Genomic DNA, 22,204 nt, shown 5'->3' with positions numbered 1-22,204 from the left:
CTGGTGGTCCTGTAGTGGTCTACTGGTGGTCTACTGGTGGTCCTACAGTGGTCTACTGGTGGTCCTACAGTGGTCTACTGGTGGTCCTGTAGTGGTCTACTGGTGGTCCTACAGTGGTCTACTGGTGGTCCTACAGTGGTCTACTGGTGGTCCTACAGTGGTCTACTGGTGGTCCTGTAGTGGTCTACTGGTGGTCTACTGGTGGTCCTGTAGTGGTCTACTGGTGGTCCTGTAGTGGTCTACTGGTGGTCCTACAGTGGTCTACTGGTGGTCCTACAGTGGTCTACTGGTGGTCCTATAGTGGTCTACTGGTGGTCCTACAGTGGTCTACTGGTGGTCCTACAGTGGTCTACTGGTGGTCCTATAGTGGTCTACTGGTGGTCCTGTAGTGGTCTACTGGTGGTCCATAACCTTCACCCTGTCTATGGTGTGCAGGTTTGGGCTCTGGCGTCTGCTGCCACCAGTCAGGACCTGAGTCCAGACTCTGACCCGGACACAGAGACGCCCTGGGCCAGACACCCTTTTGGGCGCCACCTGCTGGAGACGCTGTGAGTTTGCAGACGGTGATCATATGTTGGTGTGGAGGAACGTAAAAGCTGAGATGTCTCTATTACAACCCATCAGTTTGGATCACTACAGTCAGATGAGCGACGTCCAGACTCTGGCCATGCTCTGCAGCGTGTTCAGGGCTCAGGCTCCGCCCCCTGACTGCTGCTCGCTGTACGGACACCACGGCTCCCGCCTCCACTCCCGATACGTAAGTCTGCGTGTGGTTGGAGCGCCCCCTGCTGCTGAGCCTGGACGGTGATGTTCCCCCTCTGTGTTCAGCCCAGCTACACCTCCAGCTCCGTCACGTCCGGCTCCTGTTCCAGCACCTCCGACTCCATCGCAGCGACCTGGACCACAGGTAAGCCGCTATAGCTCCCCCCGCTGGCCGCTCCAACCCCCACAGCTCCCCCCGCTGGCCGCTCCAACCCCCACAGCTCCCCCCGCTGGCCACCCTAACCCCCACAGCTCCCCCGCTGGCCACCCTAACCCCCACAGCTCCCCCCGCTGGCCACCCTAACCCCCACAGCTCCCCCCGCTGGCCACCCTAACCCCCACAGACCCCCCGCTGGCCACCCTAACCCCCACAGCTCCCCCCGCTGGCCACCCTAACCCCCACAGCTCCCCCGCTGGCCACCCTAACCCTCACAGACCCCCCGCTGGCCGCTCCAACCCCCACAGCTCCCCCCGCTGGCCGCTCCAACCCCCACAGCTCCCCCCGCTGGCCGCTCCAACCCCCACAGCTCCCCCCGCTGGCCGCTCCAACCCCCACATCTCCCCCCGCTGGCCACCCTAACCCCCACAGACCCCCCGCTGGCCACCCTAACCCCCACAGCTCCCCCCGCTGGCCACCCTAACCCCCACAGCTCCCCCCGCTGGCCACCCTAACCCTCACAGCTCCCCCGCTGGCCACCCTAACCCCACAGCTCCCCCGCTGGCCACCCTAACCCCCACAGCCCCCCCGCTGGCCACCCTAACCCCCACAGCTCCCCCCGCTGGCCACCCTAACCCCCACAGCTCCCCCCGCTGGCCACCCTAACCCTCACAGCTCCCCCCGCTGGCCACCCTAACCCCCACAGCTCCCCCCGCTAGCCACCCTAACCCCCACAGCTCCCCCCGCTGGCCACCCTAACCCCCACAGCTCCCCCCGCTGGCCACCCTAACCCCCACAGCTCCCCCCGCTGGCCACCCTAACCCCCACAGCTCCCCCCGCTGGCCACCCTAACCCCCACAGCTCCCCCCGCTGGCCACCCTAACCCCCACAGCTCCCCCCGCTGGCCACCCTAACCCCCCACATCCCCCCCCGCTGGCCACCCTAACCCCCACAGCTCCCCCGCTGGCCACCCTAACCCCCACAGACCCCCCGCTGGCCACCCTAACCGCCACAGCTCCCCCTGCTGGCCACCCTAACCCCCACAGCTCCCCCCGCTGGCCACCCTCACCCCCACAGCGCCCCCCTCTGGCCGCTCCAACCCCCACAGCTCCCCCCGCTAGCCCCCCTAACCCCCACAGCTCCCCCCGCTGGCCGCTCCAACCCCCACAGCTCCCCCCGCTAGCCACCCGAACCCCCACAGCTCCCCCCGCTGGCCGCTCCAACCCCCACAGCTCCCCCCGCTGGCCACCCTAACCCCCACAGCTCCCCCCGCTGGCCGCTCCAACCCCCACAGCTCCCCCCGCTGGCCGCTCCAACCCCCACAGCTCCCCCCGCTGGCCGCTCCAACCCCCACAGCTCCCCCCGCTGGCCACCCTAACCCCCACAGCTCCCCCCGCTGGCCGCTCCAACCCCCACAGCTCCCCCCGCTGGCCGCTCCAACCCCCACAGCTCCCCCGCTGGCCGCTCCAACCCCCACAGCTCCCCCGCTGGCCCCCGTAACCCCCACAGCTCCCCCGCTGGCCGCTCCAACCCCCACAGCTCCCCCCGCTGGCCGCTCCAACCCCCACAGCTCCCCCCGCTGGCCGCCCTAACCCCCACAGCTCCCCCCGCTGGCCGCCCCAACCCCCACAGCTCCCCCCGCTGGCCACCCTAACCCCCACAGCTCCCCCCGCTGGCCACCCTAACCCCCACAGCTCCCCCTGCTGGCCGCTCCAACCCTTTTTGTCTGTGTTTCAGTCAGAGACCCCGAGCATAGCGCCCCCTGGGGGGAGTCTTCTCCTGACGACTATCGCTATGGCAACCAGAGCTACATGGACCCTCGGGAGCGAGAGCGGGAGCTGCACGACATGAACAAGAGGTGAGTTTGCTCCTCGGCTCTAAATCAAGGCTTCAGTCTTCCTTTGGACCCGCCGAGCAGAACAGGTGTTGCATCACTGTCTGTGACCACAGGGGGCGACGGTGTTCAAGTATGTCTTGAAAACGTACTGCCTGAATTTACTATTTGAGGGATCAATATTATTTCAAGTGAGATCTGACTGTAACAAAGCGGCGCCAGGACCCACCAATTTAGTAAACAGCCACAGTTGGTTTACATATTTTATCGATGTGACGGTAATAAGTTACAATCCCAGCTGTATCAGCTTTTACGCAGTTTACCTAAATACTCTTTCTTGTTGGTCTTTAAGACGTACTTGCACGCTATCGCCCCCTGTGGTCACAGAAAATGGTGAGTCACAGATGTTCGAGCCGGAGCTGTTGTTGAGACGATGTCACTTCCTGTTCCTGCCAGGCTGCTGGACCCGGCCAACACGCTGCAGTTCGACGACTTCAAGAAGAGCTACGGTGAAATCCTGTACCGCTGGGGTCTGGGCGACAAGCGGGCCGACGTCCTCAAGTTCACGGCCGGCCCGCCAGAACCGCACAAAGGCATCGGTACGTTTCCCCCAGCGGTCCGGCCGGGTCTGGTTCTGGTTCTGACGGGTCCGTTTCCCTGCAGAGTTCGGGCTGTACTGCTGCCACTGCCGCAGCCAGGCGCGCGGGACGCAGTGCGCCGTGTGCAAGCGGCTGACCTTCCAGTGCGCCGTGTGCCACGTCGCCGTGCGCGGCTCCTCCAACTTCTGCCTGAGCTGCGGCCACGGCGGCCATACTGGACACATGATGGACTGGTTCCGGCGCCAGGACGAATGCCCGGCCGGCTGCGGCTGCCGCTGCCTGCTGCAGAGCACCTTCTGACGCCGCCGCTGCTCAATAAAACCCATGAATATCTCAGCTGCTGCCGTTTCACTTCTTTACTCCAAAATATTTCACTTATCAAGGAAGGAACTCAAAATGTTGAACATTCAATGTTTCCTGGTGATGGTAGATTTATCCTCCCAAATGGAAATCAGGCAGAAGGCAAAAGAGACAAAGTTCGACCAAGCAGCAGTCAGTCTGCAGATTGATGCCTTACTGAACGACCAGCAGCCAGCAGTGGCTTTTACCAGCCACTGCTGGCTGCTGGTCGACCAGAACGTCGTCATTTCCTGTGACGCCGCGTCTGATTGGCCAGCCAGCACAGCCGTGTTTCCTTCAGACCAATCACACGGACCGGTGCAGAGGAAGCCCCGCCCCCTTGTAATTAATCTGTATTTATATTATTGAAGGATTTTATTCATTTTTCTCACTTCCAGACCTAAAATGAAACAAACTAAACAAAAACGATGTAAATTAGAAAAATGTTCAAATTTAAACCTGAACAGAACAGCAGGTCAAAGGTCAAAGTTCAGAGAAAAAGGATTGAATGGGTCATGTGACACAGCATCATCATGTGATCAGAGGAGCGGTTCTGAAGGCTTCGTAACCATGGTAACGCATCATGTGACATGCCCGGACCCATCAGACGTCGCTGCGCTCTCCACCAATCAGAGGAGACGGGCAGGGTGACAGCGGCAGCTGGAGGCGGAACGTGGGCGGAGCTTTGAGGCGGCAGAAGACGCAGCGCGTCAGCAGGTCAGAGGTCAGCAGTCTGCACACCGGGAACGGCCTTCCACACTCTTCACACTGCAGACGGAGACGGCGAGAGCGTCGTCATGGCAACCACAGAGGAGCTAGTCCGCCATGTTGGGGAGCAGAACCAGAACCGGGTCACCAGAAAACCTCACCTTCAGGATCTGGATCCCGGTTCCCTCTCCGCTTTTGATCTGCATCACCTCGGGGATCTGCTCCACGTTCTGCACGTCCCACAGCCGGACGCTGCCGTCCTGCAGGTCAAAGGTCAAAGGTTAACGCGCAGCAAAGCCGAAGGATGGCCTAAAGCCGGGGGGTCCAAAGTGGGTCCAAAGTGGCTCCTCGAGGGCCGACATCCTGCATGTTTTAGTCTCCCTGAAAATGGATCATTAGAGGGTCAAGAAGAACATTGACCTGCTGAAAAGGTTCTTACTGAGAATAAAACCTGCAGGATGCCTCCAGGACCCACCTTGGGCCTCCAGGACCCACCTTGGGCCTCCAGGACCCACCTTGGGCCTCCAGGACCCACCTTGGGCCCCCAGGACCCACTTTGGGCCCCCAGGACCCACTTTGGGCCTCCAGGACCCACTTTGGGCCCCCAGGACCCACCTTGGGCCCCCAGGACCCACCTTGGGCCTCCAGGACCCACCTTGGGCCTCCAGGACCCACCTTGGGCCCCCAGGACCCACCTTGGGCCCCCAGGACCCACTTTGGGCCCCCAGGACCCACCTTGGGCCCCCAGGACCCACTTTGGGCCCCCAGGACCCACTTTGGGCCTCCAGGACCCACTTTGGGCCCCCAGGACCCACTTTGGGCCTCCAGGACCCACCTTGGGCCCCCAGGACCCACCTTGGGCCCCCAGGACCCACTTTGGGCCCCCAGGACCCACTTTGGGCCCCCAGGACCCACTTTGGGCCCCCAGGACCCACTTTGGGCCTCCAGGACCCACCTTGGGCCCCCAGGACCCACCTTGGGCCCCCAGGACCCACTTTGGGCCCCCAGGACCCACCTTGGGCCCCCAGGACCCACTTTGGGCCCCCAGGACCCACTTTGGGCCCCCAGGACCCACTTTGGGCCCCCAGGACCCACCTTGGGCCCCCAGGACCCACTTTGGGCCCCCAGGACCCACTTTGGGCCTCCAGGACCCACTTTGGACCCCCAGGACCCACCTTGGACCTCCAGGACCCACCTTGGGCCTCCAGGACCCACTTTGGGCCTCCAGGACCCACCTTGGGCCTCCAGGACCCACCTTGGGCCTCCAGGACCCACCTTGGGCCTCCAGGACCCACCTTGGGCCTCCAGGACCCACCTTGGACCTCCAGGACCCACCTTGGGCCCCCAGGACCCACTTTGGGCCCCCAGGACCCACCTTGGGCCTCCAGGACCCACCTTGGGCCCCCAGGACCCACCTTGGGCCCCCAGGACCCACCTTGGGCCTCCAGGACCCACTTTGGGCCCCCAGGACCCACCTTGGGCCTCCAGGACCCACCTTGGGCCCCCAGGACCCACCTTGGGCCTCCAGGACCCACCTTGGGCCCCCAGGACCCACTTTGGGCCCCCAGGACCCACCTTGGGCCTCCAGGACCCACTTTGGGCCCCCAGGACCCACCTTGGGCCTCCAGGACCCACCTTGGGCCCCCAGGACCCACCTTGGGCCCCCCTGGCCTAAAGTATTCACACCATTCATGTTTCTAACCAGTGATCAGAAACATGAAACATAGGAGAGCTGCAGCCAGAGGGGGCGCCACTGAGCACTGAATTCAAAGACATGCCACACTTTTCAGATTGTTCAAAACCATGTTTCACTTCTCAGCTCTGCCTCCTGCTGGTTAAAACAAAATACTGCAGGCTGAGGAAAAGATGTGAATACAGGAAGCCAACCTTGGAGGACGAGACGAGCAGCTTCCTGTCCGCGCTGAGAGACACGTCCGTCACCCAATCAGAGTGGCCCTGGAAGTAAACACGCATCAGCTGATCAGCTGATGTTCGTCTCCTCAGGAAACACGCGGCGGGTTCTGCTCACCCTCAGAACCAGAGTCCGGCGGCGCGAGGACGGATCCCACAGCGCCACGGTCCGGTCGTAGGAGCCGGAGACCAGCAGGTCAGCTGAGGAACCACAGAAGGACCAGAACCAGGCCATCATCAGAACCAGAACCCAGTTACCAGAACCGGGTCAGTCCGTCACCAACAGACCGGACGTTCCTGTCCGACTCAAAAACTGCTTCAGAAGGAACTCCTGATTTCTGTTTGGATGGAGCATTTCATCTGAGCCGTCCCTGAACGCCTCACCGTCCCTGAACGCCTCACCGTCCCTGAACGCCTCACTGTCCCTGAACGCCTCACCGTCCCTGAACGCCTCACCGTCCCCTTTAACGCCTCACCGTCCCTGAACGCCTCACCGTCCCCTTTAACGCCTCACCGTCCCTGAACGCCTCACCGTCCCTGAACACCTCACCGTCCCTGAACACCTCACTGTCCCTGAACACTTCACCGTCCCTGAACGCCTCACTGTCCCTGAACACCTCACTGTCCCTGAACACCTCACCGTCCCTGGACACCTCACCGTCCCTGGACACCTCACTGTCCCTGAACGCCTCACCGTCCCCCTTAACGCCTCACCGTCCCTGAACGCCTCACCGTCCCTGAACAACTCACCGTCCCTGAACACCTCACTGTCCCTGAACACCTCACCGTCCCTGAACGCCTCACTGTCCCTGAACACCTCACTGTCCCTGGACACCTCACTGTCCCTGAACACCTCACCGTCCCTGAACACCTCACTGTCCCTGAACACCTCACCGTCCCTGGACACCTCACTGTCCTTTAACGCCTCACCGTCCCTGAACGCCTCACTGTCCTTTAACGCCTCACCGTCCCTGAACGCCTCACCGTCCCTGAACACCTCACCGTCCCTGAACGCCTCACTGTCCCTGAACGCCTCACTGTCCCTGAACACCTCACTGTCCCTGAACACCTCACCGTCCCTGGACACCTCACCGTCCCTGGACACCTCACCGTCCCTGAACGCCTCACCGTCCCCCTTAACGCCTCACCGTCCCTGAACGCCTCACCGTCCCTGAACACCTCACCGTCCCTGAACACCTCACCGTCCCTGAACACCTCACTGTCCCTGAACACTTCACCGTCCCTGAACGCCTCACTGTCCCTGAACACCTCACTGTCCCTGAACACCTCACCGTCCCTGGACACCTCACCGTCCCTGGACACCTCACCGTCCCTGAACACCTCACCGTCCCTGAACGCCTCACCGTCCCTGAACACTTCACTGTCCCTGAACGCCTCACTGTCCCTGAACGCCTCACTGTCCCTGAACACCTCACCGTCCCTGGACACCTCACCGTCCCTGGACACCTCACCGTCCCTGGACACCTCACTGTCCCTGAACACCTCACCGTCCCTGAACACCTCACTGTCCCTGAACACCTCACCGTCCCTGGACACCTCACTGTCCTTTAACGCCTCACCGTCCCTGAACGCCTCACTGTCCTTTAACGCCTCACCGTCCCTGAACGCCTCACTGTCCCTGAACACCTCACCGTCCCTGAACGCCTCACTGTCCTTTAACACCTCACCGTCCCTGAACACCTCACTGTCCCTGAACACCTCACCGTCCCTGAACGCCTCACTGTCCTTTAACACCTCACCGTCCCTGGACACCTCACCGTCCCTGGACACCTCACCGTCCCTGGACACCTCACTGTCCCTGAACACCTCACCGTCCCTGAACACCTCACCGTCCCTGAACACCTCACCGTCCCTGAACACCTCACCGTCCCTGAACACCTCACTGTCCCTGAACGCCTCACCGTCCCTGAACGCCTCACTGTCCTTTAACGCCTCACCGTCCCTGAACGCCTCACTGTCCCTGAACACCTCACCGTCCCTGAACACCTCACTGTCCTTTAACGCCTCACTGTCCCTGAACACCTCACCGTCCCTGAACGCCTCACTGTCCTTTAACACCTCACCGTCCCTGAACACCTCACCGTCCCTGAACGCCTCACTGTCCTTTAACGCCTCACTGTCCCTGAACACCTCACCGTCCCTGAACGCCTCACTGTCCTTTAACACCTCACCGTCCCTGAACACCTCACCGTCCCTGAACGCCTCACTGTCCTTTAACGCCTCACTGTCCCTGAACACCTCACCGTCCCTGAACGCCTCACTGTCCCTGAACACCTCACCGTCCCTGAACGCCTCACTGTCCTTTAACGCCTCACTGTCCCTGAACACCTCACCGTCCCTGAACACCTCACTGTCCCTGAACACCTCACCGTCCCTGAACACCTCACTGTCCCTGAACAACTCACCGTCCCTGAACGCCTCACTGTCCTTTTACACCTCACCGTCCCTGAACACCTCACCGTCCCTGAACGCCTCACTGTCCTTTAACACCTCACCGTCCCTGAACACCTCACTGTCCTTTAACGCCTCACCGTCCCTGAACGCCTCACCGTCCCTGAACGCCTCACTGTCCTTTAACGCCTCACCGTCCCTGAACGCCTCACTGTCCCTGAACACCTCACTGTCCCTGAACACCTCACTGTCCCTGAACGCCTCACTGTCCCTGAACGCCTCACTGTCCCTGAACACCTCACCGTCCCTGAACACCTCACCGTCCCTGAACACCTCACCGTCCCTGAACGCCTCACCGTCCCTGAACGCCTCACTGTCCCTGAACGCCTCACTGTCCCTGAACGCCTCTCCGTCCCCTGAACGCCTCGCCGTCCCTGAACGCCTCACCGTCCTTTAACGCCTCACTGTCCCTGAACGCCTCGCTGTCCCTGAACGCCTCACTGTCCTTTAACGCCTCGCCGTCCCTGAACGCCTCGCCGTCCCTGAACGCCTCACTGTCCCTGAACGCCTCTCCGTCCCCTGAACGCCTCTCCGTCCCCTGAACGCCTCGCCGTCCCTGCACGCCTCTCCGTCCCCTGAACGCCTCTCCGTCCCCTGAACGCCTCGCCGTCCCTGCACGCCTCACTGTCCTTTAACGCCTCGCCGTCCCTGAACGCCTCGCCGTCCCTGAACGCCTCACTGTCCTTTAACGCCTCGCCGTCCCTGAACGCCTCGCCGTCCCTGCACGCCTCACTGTCCCTGAACGCCTCTCCGTCCCCTGAACGCCTCGCCGTCCCTGAACGCCTCACTGTCCTTTAACGCCTCGCCGTCCCTGAACGCCTCGCCGTCCCTGAACGCCTCACTGTCCCTGAACGCCTCTCCGTCCCCTGAACGCCTCGCCGTCCCTGAACGCCTCACCGTCAGCAGACAGGTCGCAGCAGCTCACGCTGCCCTCATGGCCGCGCTCCAGCGTCGTGCCGCCATGGGACCGGAACTGCCCCCCCTGAAGGTCCCACAGCTTCAGCGTCTTATCCCACGATGCCGTGCACAGGAAGTGCCCGTTGCCGTTGAAGCAGCAGCTGGAAATCACGTTGCTATGGTTACTGAGGGAGAAAGCAAACACAGATGATGACAGATCTGGGGTACTTTCTATCGCCATGGAAACCATTCGGGTTCTGAAAGGTTGTCCCTGTTGTTCCTCTCCACTGTCACCACGTGCTTCTACTGAACCGGACCTGAGAGGTTCTGATGGAGAGAAGGGACAACAGCGCCCCCTAGAGCACAGAGAACCTCGCTGCACCTACCTGCTGATGGACATGGTCGTCCTCTCGGCCTGCAGGTCCCACAGCTTGATGGTCCGGTCTGCGGACACCGACGCCACCCGCTGGCCAGGAGTGTCGAATCGGACCCGTGTGATGGTGGAGTGGTGGTGGTCTACGGGGGAACCAGAGCGGCGCATGAACGTCTCATGGGGACAGGTGGAGTCCGGTGTGCTGGGACGCCGTCTTACTGCTGATGCGATGCAACGTCTGGCCACCGGAGGCGGCGCAGACGTAGACGGTCTCCTGAGGCTCGGCGGCGCAGACCAGTAGCCGGCCGTCAGACGAGCAGCTGCAGGACGTCAGCAGGCCGTCCAACTCCGTCTCCCACTGGACAGACAGACCGGAGACGGTCACCAGGCTGTCCTCCCATCAGGGGACGGGAGGACAGGATGAGGACTGCAGCTACCAGGACACGTCCCGTCTCCAGGTCCCAGGCCACCATCTTCCTGTCCCAGGACACCGTCACCATCCTGACGCTCACACACACACACACACACACACACACACACACACACACACACACACACACACACACACACACACACACACACACACACACACACACACACACACACACACCTTAAGGTCTGCATGTTAATCTGGATTAGTGTAAATGATCAGACTCCAGCTGTAGGAGGTGTGAGCCCAACCTGTTGCTGTTCGGGATCAGAGCACACTCAGTGACTGTTCTGCTGTGAACTCCAGCAAACAGCCTCAGAGGCCGGCCGCTGTCCACATCCTGTAGAGGTCAGAGGTCAGCGGAGAGTCACACAGCAGGAACGAATGCAGAGCAGCAGTTTACCCAGAGGATGGCGCTGCCGTCCAACGAGCAGCTCAGGATGCTGCGGTCGCCACAGCAGAACCGGGCTGCGGTGACGTCATCGCTGTGAGCAAACAGCACTTTCACTGGAACCTGCAGCACAAAACCAGTTCAGACTGGGAGCTGCAGCACAAAACCAGTTCAGACTGGAACCTGCAGCACAAAACCAGTTCACACTGGAACCTGCAGCACAAAACCAGTTCACACTGGGACCTGCAGCACAAAACCAGTTCACACTGGGAGCTGCAGCACAAAACCAGTTCAGACTAGAACCTGCAGCACAAAACCAGTTCAGACTGGAACCTGCAGCACAAAACCAGTTCACACTGGGACCTGCAGCACAAAACCAGTTCAGACTGGAACCTGCAGCACAAAACCAGTTCACACTGGGAGCTGCAGCACAAAACCAGTTCACACTGGGAGCTGCAGCACAAAACCAGTTCAGACTAGAACCTGCAGCACAAAACCAGTTCAGACTGGAACCTGCAGCACAAAACCAGTTCACACTGGAACCTGCAGCACAAAACCAGTTCAGACTGGAACCTGCAGCACAAAACCAGTTCACACTGGGAGCTGCAGCACAAAACCAGTTCAGACTGGGAGCTGCAACACAAAACCAGTTCACACTGGGACCTGCAGCACAAAACCAGTTCACACTGGGACCTGCAGCACAAAACCAGTTCACACTGGGACCTGCAGCACAAAACCAGTTCAGACTGGGAGCTGCAGCACAAAACCAGTTCACACTGGGAGCTGCAGCACAAAACCAGTTCAGACTGGGACCTGCAGCACAAAACCAGTTCAGACTGGAACCTGCAGCACAAAACCAGTTCACACTGGGACCTGCAGCACAAAACCAGTTCAGACTGGGAGCTGCAACACAAAACCAGTTCACACTGGGACCTGCAGCACAAAACCAGTTCACACTGGGAGCTGCAGCACAAAACCAGTTCACACTGGGACCTGCAGCACAAAACCAGTTCAGACTGGGAGCTGCAGCACAAAACCAGTTCACACTGGGAGCTGCAGCACAAAACCAGTTCAGACTGGGAGCTGCAGCAGACCAGTTGCAGACCAGCTGACTGTTCGTGCTGCAGCATCAGGAATCGGTTCTGATGTAAAGTCACCGGTGAGTTTGGGCTGATTGTGTCTGGCCGGTGTGAATATGACCGAACATCTGTAAATAAAGACCCTTGTTGGCGGAAAGCCCGTTCTGACCTTCAGCGGGTCACTGAAACCAAACAGGCTGAAGCTGCAGGAAACCCTCAAACGGCTGAGGCACCAGAGATCCTTGATGGAGACACGACGCTTCACTCTAATGGATTTCAGCCAAACGTGTCTACACTGGGGGGGGGGGCACTTTTTCTGTTAAACGAATAAAAGGTGAAATCTTTTTTCTTTTTTTTTTTTTACCAGGAATTCAAGCCGTTCTTTTGTTCTTTCAGAGTGAATATTTTGTTTTGAGATGACTGGAATTCATTCAGTTCAACTTTATTAACATAATTTTGTTCAGAGATACAGAAAAAGCGTCCCTGAACGTAGCTTTAAGCTAAAGCTAACTCGTACAGGTAGAAGTCACCTGAGACCCTTCGCTCCACTCGGCTCCTTCCTCCTCCGGTCCTCCTCCTCCTCCGGGAGGTTGCTGCGCTACCACAGGCTCCAGCTTTAGCCAAGTTATTTCTAATAAAAACCTAAACGAAGATAAAAAAACCGTGAAGCTGACGAAGCTACTTGTTAGCTATTGCCATAGCGACGTGTTTGAGATGATGCGTTCAAGAGCTGTGAGACCAACTGTTCAGACAGCTGTGCAAATAGGAGATAGGATAAAAATGTAATACGCAGGGCTGAAAGTAAAGGGGGACGGCAGGGAGGTGCTGCTACCCCTAAAAGGTTCAGTGGGGTCCGCAGTACCTGCTAGAGAGGAGCAGCTGTAAAACATGAACGGATTAATAACCAGCAGAGCAGCAGATTAAAATGAACTAATCTGTTATGTTTGGAAGCTGAAGTAGACAAAGAACTTAGTGTTTATTCAGAACTCGCTCAGCAGCAGTTACATCAGGTTTTCCTTTCCTCCATCTCTTCTTCTTCTGTCAGTCCATCCTGTTCTCGTGCTCCACCTAGTGGTGGACAACATAACCAACCACCGCTGAGGAGCTGATCACCTGTTCAGGTTGTTTCACCTTTGACCTTTACAGCCGCTGTAGTTTCTGAACGTTCAATAAACACAAACTTGGACTAATGACCTCGATCTTTGTGAGTTTACGTCATTTACAACAAACATCAAACACGGTAAATATGTTTCATTCAGTATTTAACAAACTAATGGCTTCTACCGCCATAATTATGTGACATTAAATTATCTAATATAAAATATAGTTTGGTGCTTTGAGCTCAGAGTCTGAGAGGCTTTTTCCTTATCAAACTTTTATTTTTGCCTCTTATTTAGTGGAAATATTGATGTTGATGAGATTTTCTCTAAAATAATAACCTTTTTCCACCTTTATAGCTCCACTGATGAAAATGAGGCTCTAACATTCACAAATGAAATAAAATCCAGTCCAGCATCTGGTTTGAGGTGATTCCTCTGGAACCTGTTGGAGGAAAAACATCCCAACTTCAGAAGATGAGCTTTAACCTAACAGAGCTCTGTGGTTCCTCCTGTCAGTGTGAGAGTCAGGGTGAGGAGGCGCCATGTTAGGAAGAGAAGCTGCAGGATCTTCAGAACCAACAGGTCATGATGCTGGGCTACTGATTATCCCTCTGTCTGGACACAGGACCAGTAGAACCAGTTTAACAGATAAAATGAATGATTATATGCCAGACATGGAAAACTGGGATGCTCTCCATGCCATGATGTTCAGGATTTAGGTCTCATGGCATCTCAAGGTGTCAACATGGCAGAAGGAGGAAATACAGATTTATTTTGTAGCAATTCAAGAGCTACCAGCTTTTATCGCTTTGGAAAAAAATTAATTAGAACAGAAACTCAAAAGGACACAAAGAATCAGTGTGTGTGTGTATATATATATATATATATATATATATATATATATATATATATATATATATATATAATATTTCTTTTGGTCATAGTATCCCCAAGAATTTAAAACTACTTTCACCCCTGATAATACGCATGTATACATATTTTACATCTAAAATACATTCTTAAAAGTATTCCATGTGTTTATATTTTTCGTTTCTGCAGGTTCTTCCAGCCTTCAGCTCTTCCTCCCTCCAGGAAGCTGGAACTCCTCAGCCTGATGGAGAAATCTCTGAGCCAATGGGAATGCTTCAACCTGGTCAGGTGACAGGAACTGACAAATCACAGCTGGCCTCCTCTGGACCAGAACCCAGAAGAACCAGGTTTGCTCAGCGCACAGCAGGACACTGCAGAGTCCGACTGACCATGAAGGCACCACCACTCAGATGATTCAGGTGTTTATTAGACAGCAGAAGAAGAGAGGCTCTGCGGGTCACCAGGTGTTCGGGGTCCGGATGCTCTTCAGCCTGGAACCGGGTCAAAGACAGGTCTGGTTAGAACAAGGCGGGCTGACCCGACAGAACCCTGAAGCTCTCTGTGACCTCTGACCTTCTCAGCAGGTCACCTGTGGACGGCTGAACGCCTTCGCCGTCCTCTGAGCTGCTGGACTCCTCCTCCCGACTCTTCTTCTGCTGCTTGGCCTTGTGCTTCCTGTGTTTCTTCTTCTGCAGAAACAGAGAGAGAAGTTGAGGCGGGGCCAGCGGGAGCCGACACCCTCCGTCCTTCATCACCCTCTACCTTCTTCTCCTTCCTGTGTTTCTGCTGCTTCTTCTTCTGCTTCTTCTCTTTGCTCCTCCTGCTGCTCCTGTGGGAGGCGGCGATGGCGCCTCCTGTGGCTGAACAGGAGAACAACAGGCAAGACGTTTTAAAGGGGCAGTGTTCTGTTTCCCAGCACATAGTTCTGTCTTTGAACAACTATTTTACTGTCACTTATAAAAGTTCTTTATATATCAAATATTACTTCCTGTTTTAACATCTTGAAATTGGGCCTCTGTCTCTTTAAGAAGCTCCTGCTCTTCCTGAAGCTCCGCCTCCAGGAAGTTGTCCCAACATGGCTCCTCTGTTAACCCTTTAACGTTTTTACCAGCGTTGCTCTGAGCAGCAGCTGTTTGCTAATTGCTGCTGGCTAGTCTGGAGGAGGCGGGGCTAGGGCAGGCGTTTAGCAGCTGAATGGTTGCCATGGAGACAAAAGGATTTCTCACCGTCAGCTGCTGAAGGAGGCGGCAGCTTGGGTCCAAACTCCTCCTCTTCCTCCCGGCTCGGCATCTGGGAGGAAGAGGAGCTGAGAGCCAAAGGCATGCTGGGAAAATCCACCGAGGACGAGAGGACAGGACCTGCAGGTCGGCTGGAGGAGGAAGAGGAAATGCCAAACAGCTTCACCGGTTCTTCGTCTCCCTTTGCCTCATCGTCTTCATCACCGTCTTCCTCTGATGAAGAGGAGGACTTCTCCTCAGAGGAGCTGATGAAGATGGCTCTGAACAGATCCATAGGCGGCCGCTCTTCCTCCTCCTCCTCTTCCTCCTTGGCTGTGTTCGGCTCTGCTGGCGGCGCCTGCAGGAGAAGCAGAGGTTAAGGTCCAGAACCAGGAGCAGAACCAGAACCAGGAGCAGAAGCAGTCGGACCTGAGGAGGAGACGGCCGGTGATCTGGCGCCGGCCCGGCGGGTTCGGACCCGGCTTGGTTCTGGGTGTGGCCCGTTTCCTTGGAGACGTCCCACCTGGACTTTTTCTCCTCCAGAGGCTTTGGAGGAGCTGCAGAGCCACAACAGGACAAAGTGTCGGCACCCTGTGAACTTGGACCCGGCCCAGAGTTCTGATCGGGTTTCTGTGACTGACGGGTCATTTCACTGAGAAATATCTGAAAAGTGTGGCAGGGAGCTGTTTTCAGCCTCCTCAATAAAAAACAATTACTAAAGAGCAGATCTGCTTGGCAGCATCATGCTGTGGGAAGACGGACTCAACAGCCTGAGACTGGGGTCAAAGGTCAGGACGAGCAATCATGGATATGATGGGATTGGAGTGGCCTAGTCAAACTCCAGACATGCCTGGTGCTGCAGCTGAAGCCGGTTCTACTGGGTTCTGATCCTGCCACACCACGTCACAGAAAACCGTCTGAGGCTCCCTGACGGATCAGCGCCGCATTCGGATCGAGAACCGGCTCTGAGGCGTCAGAGATCCGGTTCCAGACCGGCCGGACCCACCTGGCACCTCCTGGCGCTCCGAGACCGTCAGGAAGTCAAAGACGGAGAACTTGTCCCTTTTGACCTTCGGTAGCCCGACCAGCGCCGACCTGGGGACCAATGAGAGTCAGAGCTCCGCTCCAGTCTGGTTCTGGTCCGGTTCCAGTCCGGCTCTTACCCGGGATACGGGTCGGGGACGTTGAACCTCTTGCACAGCAGCCGGTCCGGATGCCACTCCAGAGTCTCTCTGGTCAGCTTCCCAAACGTCCTGCTAGCCGCCTGCTGGCCGTCGCCCTGGCAACCAGACAGAGCGGTGAGGGGGAAGAGGAAGAGGAGCTGAGGAAGAGCGGTGCCCTACCTGCTGGTCGTGGCCGGCGTCCCCAGTGTCCCCAGTGTCCCTGGTGTCCCCGATGTCCCCGGCGTCCGGCTGCTGGGCGCGGGTGAAGCGGGACGACAGCGAGGAGGAAGACGGCCGGTACAAGATGGACGCCCTGAGGAACTCCTCGCGCTCGCGGCCGCGCTCCCACTCCGTCATGGCCGGGTCCAGATTCTGCTCCAGGGCGCCTGCGGGACACGGGACCCTGTTCAGGCCGGTTCCGACTCAGAACCGCCAGAACCTGCTGGCTGACTCAGGTCAACAGGTTCCCCAGGGAGCCGCGCTCGGTTCTGACATCACTTCCTCCTACCTGTGTCGCCCTGCTGCAGGCGGCTCAGGTAGCGCTCATAGCGCGCCTGCTTCCCCGGCGTTTTCTCAAACGGCTTGAAGCTCTGCGAGGAAGAGGAGGAGGAAGAGGAGGAGCCTCTCCAGGCCGCCAGCGCCTCCTGCTGGAGGCCGGAGAGGGGCGGAGCCTGGGACGCGTCCTGGGAGGGCTTCCGGGCCGTGGCGGTCCGAAGGCTGAGCAGGCGCTGGCGGTCCTCAGGTCGCAGCAGGTCCATGACAGAACCAGAACCAGAACCAGAACCTGAACCGGGTCAGAGACGGGAAGTTTACGGATCATCAAACCCAACACAGGGCAACGGTGCGATGACATCACCCTGACCTGTGATGACATCACCCTGACCGTGTGATGACATCACTCTGACCTGTGATGACATCACCCTGACCTGTGATGACATCACCCTGACCTGTGATGTCAATCAATATAGAGCTAATTAATTGTGGCCCATTGAGTGCCAGCAGGATCCGGATCCGGTTCCTGATCAGCTTTTCCTCTCACCCTGCAGAAACATGTCATCGCTCCTTTCTTCACTTCTCAGGCTTTTAGGTTTTATGTTTTCATTCATCAGAACTTTTATTTGCTCTCAGTTCGTGGCCTGGTCCTGCGCTGCCCCCTGCTGGTTTTACAGGAGCGCCGCGTGCCTCACCTTGCAGGGCGTCCTCTCCCAGCAGCGCCCCCCTCTGGCCAGAGTCCAGCTGGTGGCGGCCGCCCTGCTGCGCCTCCTCCTTCACCATGTGACCCCTGGAGCTCCTGAGGGCCTCGGCCAGCGCCGGGCTGACCCCACACAGCCTGGACACGTCCACTGGAGGACGGAAGAAATGGACGGGCCGGTAGTCTCTGGGGAGGTTTGGTGGAGGGAAGACCTGCGGAGGGACAGAGCAGTCAGGAGGAGTGTCCTCCACGAAGAGACGGCGGCGGGAAGCAGGCTGACCGTCTTCTGCTGCAGAGGCTTCTGGGCCAGAGTGAACCCGTCCAGGATCTTCCCCAGGTACGCCGCGTCTCTGGTTCTGTCTGCCAACAGAGTGAGAGCAGCGGCCATTTACGTCACAGCTCATCATCTATAACGGTGTTGACCCTGTGGACCCCGGCCTTCGTGTTTAACCCCTGCAGCGCCGCATCATTCATCAGGATAAACTTCGTGATTGTTAATAAATTCTGATTCATGTTCTTTAAAACCTGAACTTGTAGTTAATCGTGGCTTAAACAGGTCATAAACAGGTCAACACTTTCTGGAGCCAAACTTTAACCTGATTATCAGTCTGACTGGCTCAGATCCCGGTGGCGGCCAATCTATACTCAATATCTACATTCCTGTCGCCCAGATGCTGCATCTGTTAACTATCAGGTCGGGAACCAAAAAGATTCAGCTCACCTGTCCTCCTGTCCCCTCACCTGTCCCTCACCTGTCCTCCTGTCCCTCACCTGTCCTCCTGTCCCACCTGTCCTCCTCCCCCTCACCTGTCCTCCTGTCCCTCACCTGTCCTCCTGTCCCTCACCTGTCCTCCTGTCCCTCACCTGTCCCCTCACCTGTCCTCCTGTCCCTCACCTGTCCTCCTGTCCCCTCACCTGTCCTCCTGTCCCTCACCTGTCCTCCTGTCCCTCACCTGTCCTCCAGGTGTACTGCTGCGGAGCCGTCCAGCCGTACAGTCCGTCTCCAGGCTCCTCGTCTCTCAGCACCGTGTCGTATCTGGACATAGAGTCTCTGTGATAGACGTCTTCGTCCTCGTCCTCCAGCGCTCCCACACCAAACGCCTGCAGGTCAAAGGTCATGTGAACACCAGCCGGGTCCCGACCTGCTAAAGCCTGAGGAGGCTTGAAGCCCACCTGACCGGCGACCCCTCCCCTCCTGGACCCCCTGGGTCGGTCTCCAAACAGCCGGCTCCGGGACTCGGACTGGGGACGGAACAGGTGGACGTGGCGGTCCGCGTCCAGGCCCGGCAGCGCCAGGCCCGGGTCCAGACCGCGGTACCCCAGGCCCTGCACCCCCAGCCGCGGGCTGAAGTCCACCGGACTCACATCCTTAGGGGCAAAGGTCACGTCCTCTGGAGCAAACTCCTCGTCGTCCTCCTGAGCAGAAACAGACCAGGAAGAGAACAGGCTGGAGGAAACAAGAGAGGAAGGAGAAAGACACGAACGGAAGGAACTCCAGAACCTCCAGAACCTCCATGGGTTCTGGTCCAAGACTGCAGAACACTTTACCTCTGACTCTTCCGAACCAGCAGGGGGCGGCGCACAGCTGTAGGCTTTACAAACTGTCAGTAAGATAAAGAAGAACATTAAGGGAGGAGGGAGGGATGATGGATGTTCAGTATCCATCCTTATTGTATCCTTATTGCATCAGGACCAGCCGGTTCTGATTGGACCTCCTGAACATGTCCATCAGAACCGCGGGGTTCTGTGCGCACCTGGCATCTGGCGCCGGGGTTTCCTCTTCAGGCGCGGCCCGACGCCCTGACCCTCCTTCCATCCCATCCGGGTCAGCAGCTCCACGCCGACGGACGACCTGGGAATAGAACCGGCAACCGTTAACACAGGTGGCACTGCGGGTCGATGGCGGTGGCCAGCAGGGGGCGGCGGCGGCCAGCAGGGGGCGGCGGCCAGCAGGGGGCGGCGGTGGCCAGTAGGGGGCGGCGGTGGCCAGCAGGGGGCGGTATGGCCAGCAGGGGGCGGCGGTGGCCAGTAGGGGGCGGTGGCCAGCAGGGGGCGGCGGCCAGCAGGCGGCGGCCAGCAGGGGCGGCGGTGGCCAGTAGGGGCGGCGGTGGCCAGCAGGGGGCGGTGGCCAGCAGGGGGCGGCGGTGGCCAGTAGGGGGCGGTGGCCAGCAGGGGGCGGCGGCCAGCAGGCGGCGGCCAGCAGGGGGCGGCGGTGGCCAGTAGGGGGCGGCGGTGGCCAGCAGGGGGCGGTATGGCCAGCAGGGGGCGGCGGTGGCCAGCAGGGGGCGGTGGCCAGTAGGGGGCGGCGGTGGCCAGTAGGGGGCGGTGGCCAGCAGGGGGCGGCGGTGGCCAGTAGGGGGCGGCGGTGGCCAGCAGGGGGCGGTGGCCAGCAGGGGGCGGCGGTGGCCAGTAGGGGGCGGCGGTGGCCAGCAGGGGGCGGTGGCCAGCAGGGGGCGGCGGTGGCCAGCAGGGGGCGGCGGCCAGCAGGGGGCGGCGGCCAGCAGGGGGCAGTATGGCCAGCAGGGGGCGGTGTGGCCAGCAGGGGGCGGTGGCCAGCAGGGGGCAGCTGCCAGCAGGCGGCGGCGGCCAGTAGGGGGCAGCTGCCAGCAGGGGGCGGCGGCCAGCAGGGGGCGGCTGCCAGCAGGCGGCGGTGGCCAGCAGGGGGCGGCGCCTACCTGGCCGGAGCGATGAGCTCTTCCAGCAGCGAGTCCCCAGGGATCAGCGCCGTCTGGGCGGACACGGCCCTCGCCTTCTCTGCTGCCGGGTCTCTGCGGCTGGACGAAAACTCCTGGCTGGTGGTGATGTCACTGGGGGCGATGCCATGCTCCCCAAAGTCCTGGACGGGCCAGAGACCGTCAGACAGGGAGACGGGGACAGACAGGGAGACGGGGACAGACAGGGAGACACGGATAAACAGGGACAAACAGGGAGACATGGACAGCACTTCTTGCTGTCTGAATCCAACATGTCCCTCCTGACCAAGTTTGTCCCCAGACTGTCCCCAGTATGTCTCCAGTTGGTCCCCAGTATGTCTCCAGTCTGTCTCCAGTTTGTCTCCAGACTGTCCCCAGTATGTCTCCAGTCTGTCCCCAGTATGTCTCCAGTCTGTCCCCAGTATGTCTCCAGTCTGTCTCCAGTTTGTCTCCAGTCTGTCTCCAGTCTGTCTCCAGTCTGTGCCCAGTCTGTCTCCAGTCTGTCCTCAGTCTGTCCTCAGTATGTCTCCAGTATGTCTCTAGTCTGTCTCTAGTCTGTGCCCAATCTGTCCCCAGTATGTCTCCAGTCTGTCTCTAGTCTGTGCCCAATCTGTCCCCAGTATGTCTCTAGTCTGTCCCCAGTTTGCCGTTTACCTCCTCATCCATGAAATCCTCAGGTCTGGCATGGTGCTTTTCAGCTTTCTGTTGCCGTGATGACACAAAGGTTGATGGGGCCCAGCCTAAGGTGAAGACATGATCAGGGACCTCCTGCCTCCATCAGAACCACGGCCTCTTAGTTTTCATCGTTATTATCATTTACAACACAAATATTGAAGAATAAAGCATGAAATATTTTTTCATTTGATGTTTACATATGTGGACCCATGAACTGGGTCACAATGTTTCTTCTTTTCATGTCCTTCATTTTCTGTTAATTCAAATGAACCCACACATGAGCGGTTCTACCAGGACGGAGTTCTGACCTTCCTTGGATCCCACCGTGTTGAAGTATCCGGCTGAGAAGCCTCCAGTGAAGGCCCCGTGGAACCGCTGGTACCGCCCCCTCTCGTCCTTCACCGTCTGCTCGTGCAGCGGCACCGGCTTCTTCAGGGGCTCGTCTGGAAACGCAGGCCGGGGTTAGCAGAACAGTTCTGGTCCAGGACCAGCTGGAACCTCAGCAGCAGGGCAGAAGGCGGTTCTGCTGGAGGTTCTGGACATGCTAAAAACAGCCTTTAACTGATCAAACTTTCTGCTGAAAGGAAGATCAGTTAGTTCTGAACCGAACCGTCTGGAGCGGATCTGTGACTCAACCAAGTTCATTGAAGCTTCAGATGTTAATCTGAGGACACTTAGTCCTCAGACTGAGGGACATTTTCATTCTGAAGCCAGAACCAGCTCTGGGTTCTAATCTCAAGGCTCGGTTCTGTCTGGTTCAGCTAGCAGCCTGTTAGCTTAGCCTCCATAAACATGTCTTCCTCCGGTTCTTCCGGTCACCCAACATCCTGCAGGAGTTCATGGAGGGGGCAAAAGTGTGACGGAGCTGCTGAGCCGGACCTCACCTTCTTCCAGAGGCTCCAGCGGAGTCCCGAAACTCACAAAGTCCTCCTCGCTGTCGCTGTCCGCCGCCATGTTTGTATCCAACTACGGCCTCCACAGAGGGACAAACTTCAGAGGAACCCGTCAAAACAACGGTAGGAGAAACAGCGACATCTCATGATTAAAGTCACCAAAAAGTTACAATTAAATTAATGAAAATCAGGTAGAAATTGTCTTCTCTTCCTTTAGAGTCTCATTTATTATCATTTGTTTACATTTTCAGTTCTTTAAATCAGCCTAAAATGTTGGTATTTATACGCTTATTCAAGCGTCGCTATGTCTTCCACTCCATATGAGGGATGTATGGGCAACATTACAAATTAAATCCTAAATTTTGAACAACTTTGACATGATTAATGAGCCATGAATAATTATCACCAATGAAGGTACAACATAAGTGATTCCAAACCTTCATTTCAGG

At 58.2% G+C, this 22,204-nt stretch overlaps 3 protein-coding genes across 6 annotated transcripts in view; 1 reads left to right on the top strand and 2 right to left on the bottom strand.

Moving 5' to 3' along the window:
- Window positions 1–3,688, top strand: part of wdr59 (WD repeat domain 59) — a 22,908-nt gene extending 19,220 nt beyond the window's left edge. For both annotated transcript variants that reach the window (XM_081605708.1, XM_081605709.1), the window contains 6 exons: window positions 436–548; window positions 625–757; window positions 829–907; window positions 2,657–2,777; window positions 3,210–3,352; window positions 3,417–3,688. In XM_081605708.1, the coding sequence (XP_081461834.1) occupies window positions 436–548; window positions 625–757; window positions 829–907; window positions 2,657–2,777; window positions 3,210–3,352; window positions 3,417–3,652 (825 nt within the window). In that variant the 3' untranslated portion in view covers window positions 3,653–3,688. The remainder of the gene's footprint in view (window positions 1–435; window positions 549–624; window positions 758–828; window positions 908–2,656; window positions 2,778–3,209; window positions 3,353–3,416) is intronic.
- A 359-nt stretch (window positions 3,689–4,047) lies between these two features.
- LOC103460113 (WD repeat-containing protein 88) lies at window positions 4,048–14,314 on the bottom strand. Its single transcript, XM_081604888.1, has 12 exons — window positions 14,285–14,314; window positions 12,483–12,641; window positions 10,886–10,996; window positions 10,734–10,822; window positions 10,490–10,553; window positions 10,272–10,410; window positions 10,066–10,195; window positions 9,680–9,864; window positions 6,429–6,511; window positions 6,287–6,355; window positions 4,561–4,659; window positions 4,048–4,459 (listed from the first exon to the last, which is right to left on the bottom strand). The coding sequence occupies exons 1-12, from the start codon at window positions 14,312–14,314 to the stop codon at window positions 4,295–4,297; spliced, it is 1,323 nt and encodes a 440-aa protein (XP_081461014.1). The 3' UTR covers window positions 4,048–4,294.
- Window positions 14,315–14,328: 14 nt separating this feature from the next.
- Window positions 14,329–22,204, bottom strand: gpatch1 (G patch domain containing 1). Of its 3 annotated transcripts, none has more exons than XM_081605711.1 (19): window positions 21,747–21,850; window positions 21,171–21,305; window positions 20,842–20,927; window positions 20,170–20,330; window positions 19,249–19,346; window positions 19,043–19,095; window positions 18,668–18,910; window positions 18,448–18,595; window positions 17,775–17,854; window positions 17,490–17,706; window positions 16,811–17,086; window positions 16,483–16,688; window positions 16,303–16,418; window positions 16,146–16,234; window positions 15,569–15,696; window positions 15,149–15,497; window positions 14,685–14,782; window positions 14,496–14,611; window positions 14,329–14,413 (listed from the first exon to the last, which is right to left on the bottom strand). In XM_081605711.1, exons 1-19 carry the CDS (start codon window positions 21,814–21,816, stop codon window positions 14,380–14,382), a joined length of 2,703 nt encoding a protein of 900 aa, XP_081461837.1. In that variant the 5' UTR covers window positions 21,817–21,850; the 3' UTR covers window positions 14,329–14,379. The 3 variants fall into 3 exon arrangements, with proteins under 3 accessions (XP_081461837.1, XP_081461838.1, XP_081461836.1); XM_081605712.1 differs by having other exon boundaries at window positions 16,811–17,081; window positions 17,491–17,706; XM_081605710.1 differs by having other exon boundaries at window positions 18,448–18,910; window positions 21,747–22,204.

This window comes from Poecilia reticulata, chromosome 3, assembly GCF_904066995.2.
Source record: "Poecilia reticulata chromosome 3, P_reticulata-male-v2, whole genome shotgun sequence".
Taxonomy (NCBI): domain Eukaryota; kingdom Metazoa; phylum Chordata; class Actinopteri; order Cyprinodontiformes; family Poeciliidae; genus Poecilia; species Poecilia reticulata.
Note: the sequence above shows the minus strand (reverse complement) of the source record. Positions and strands in the feature narration are given on the sequence as shown.

Coding starts and splice junctions, on each gene's coding strand:
- LOC103460113 (XM_081604888.1), bottom strand. CDS start 14,314: ATGGTCAGTCGGACTCTGCAGTGTCCTGCT. Junction 10,411..10,489: donor TGGAGACGGGACGTGTCCTG/GTAGCTGCAGTC, acceptor CTGTCTGTCCAG/TGGGAGACGGAGTTGGACGG. Junction 9,865..10,065: donor ACGACCATGTCCATCAGCAG/GTAGGTGCAGCG, acceptor TTTCTCCCTCAG/TAACCATAGCAACGTGATTT.
- gpatch1 (XM_081605710.1), bottom strand. CDS start 21,816: ATGGCGGCGGACAGCGACAGCGAGGAGGACTTTGTGAGTTTCGGGACT. Junction 17,087..17,489: donor GGGAGAGGACGCCCTGCAAG/GTGAGGCACGCG, acceptor GACCCGGTTCAG/GTTCTGGTTCTGGTTCTGGT. Junction 16,419..16,482: donor ACGCCGGCCACGACCAGCAG/GTAGGGCACCGC, acceptor TCTGGTTGCCAG/GGCGACGGCCAGCAGGCGGC.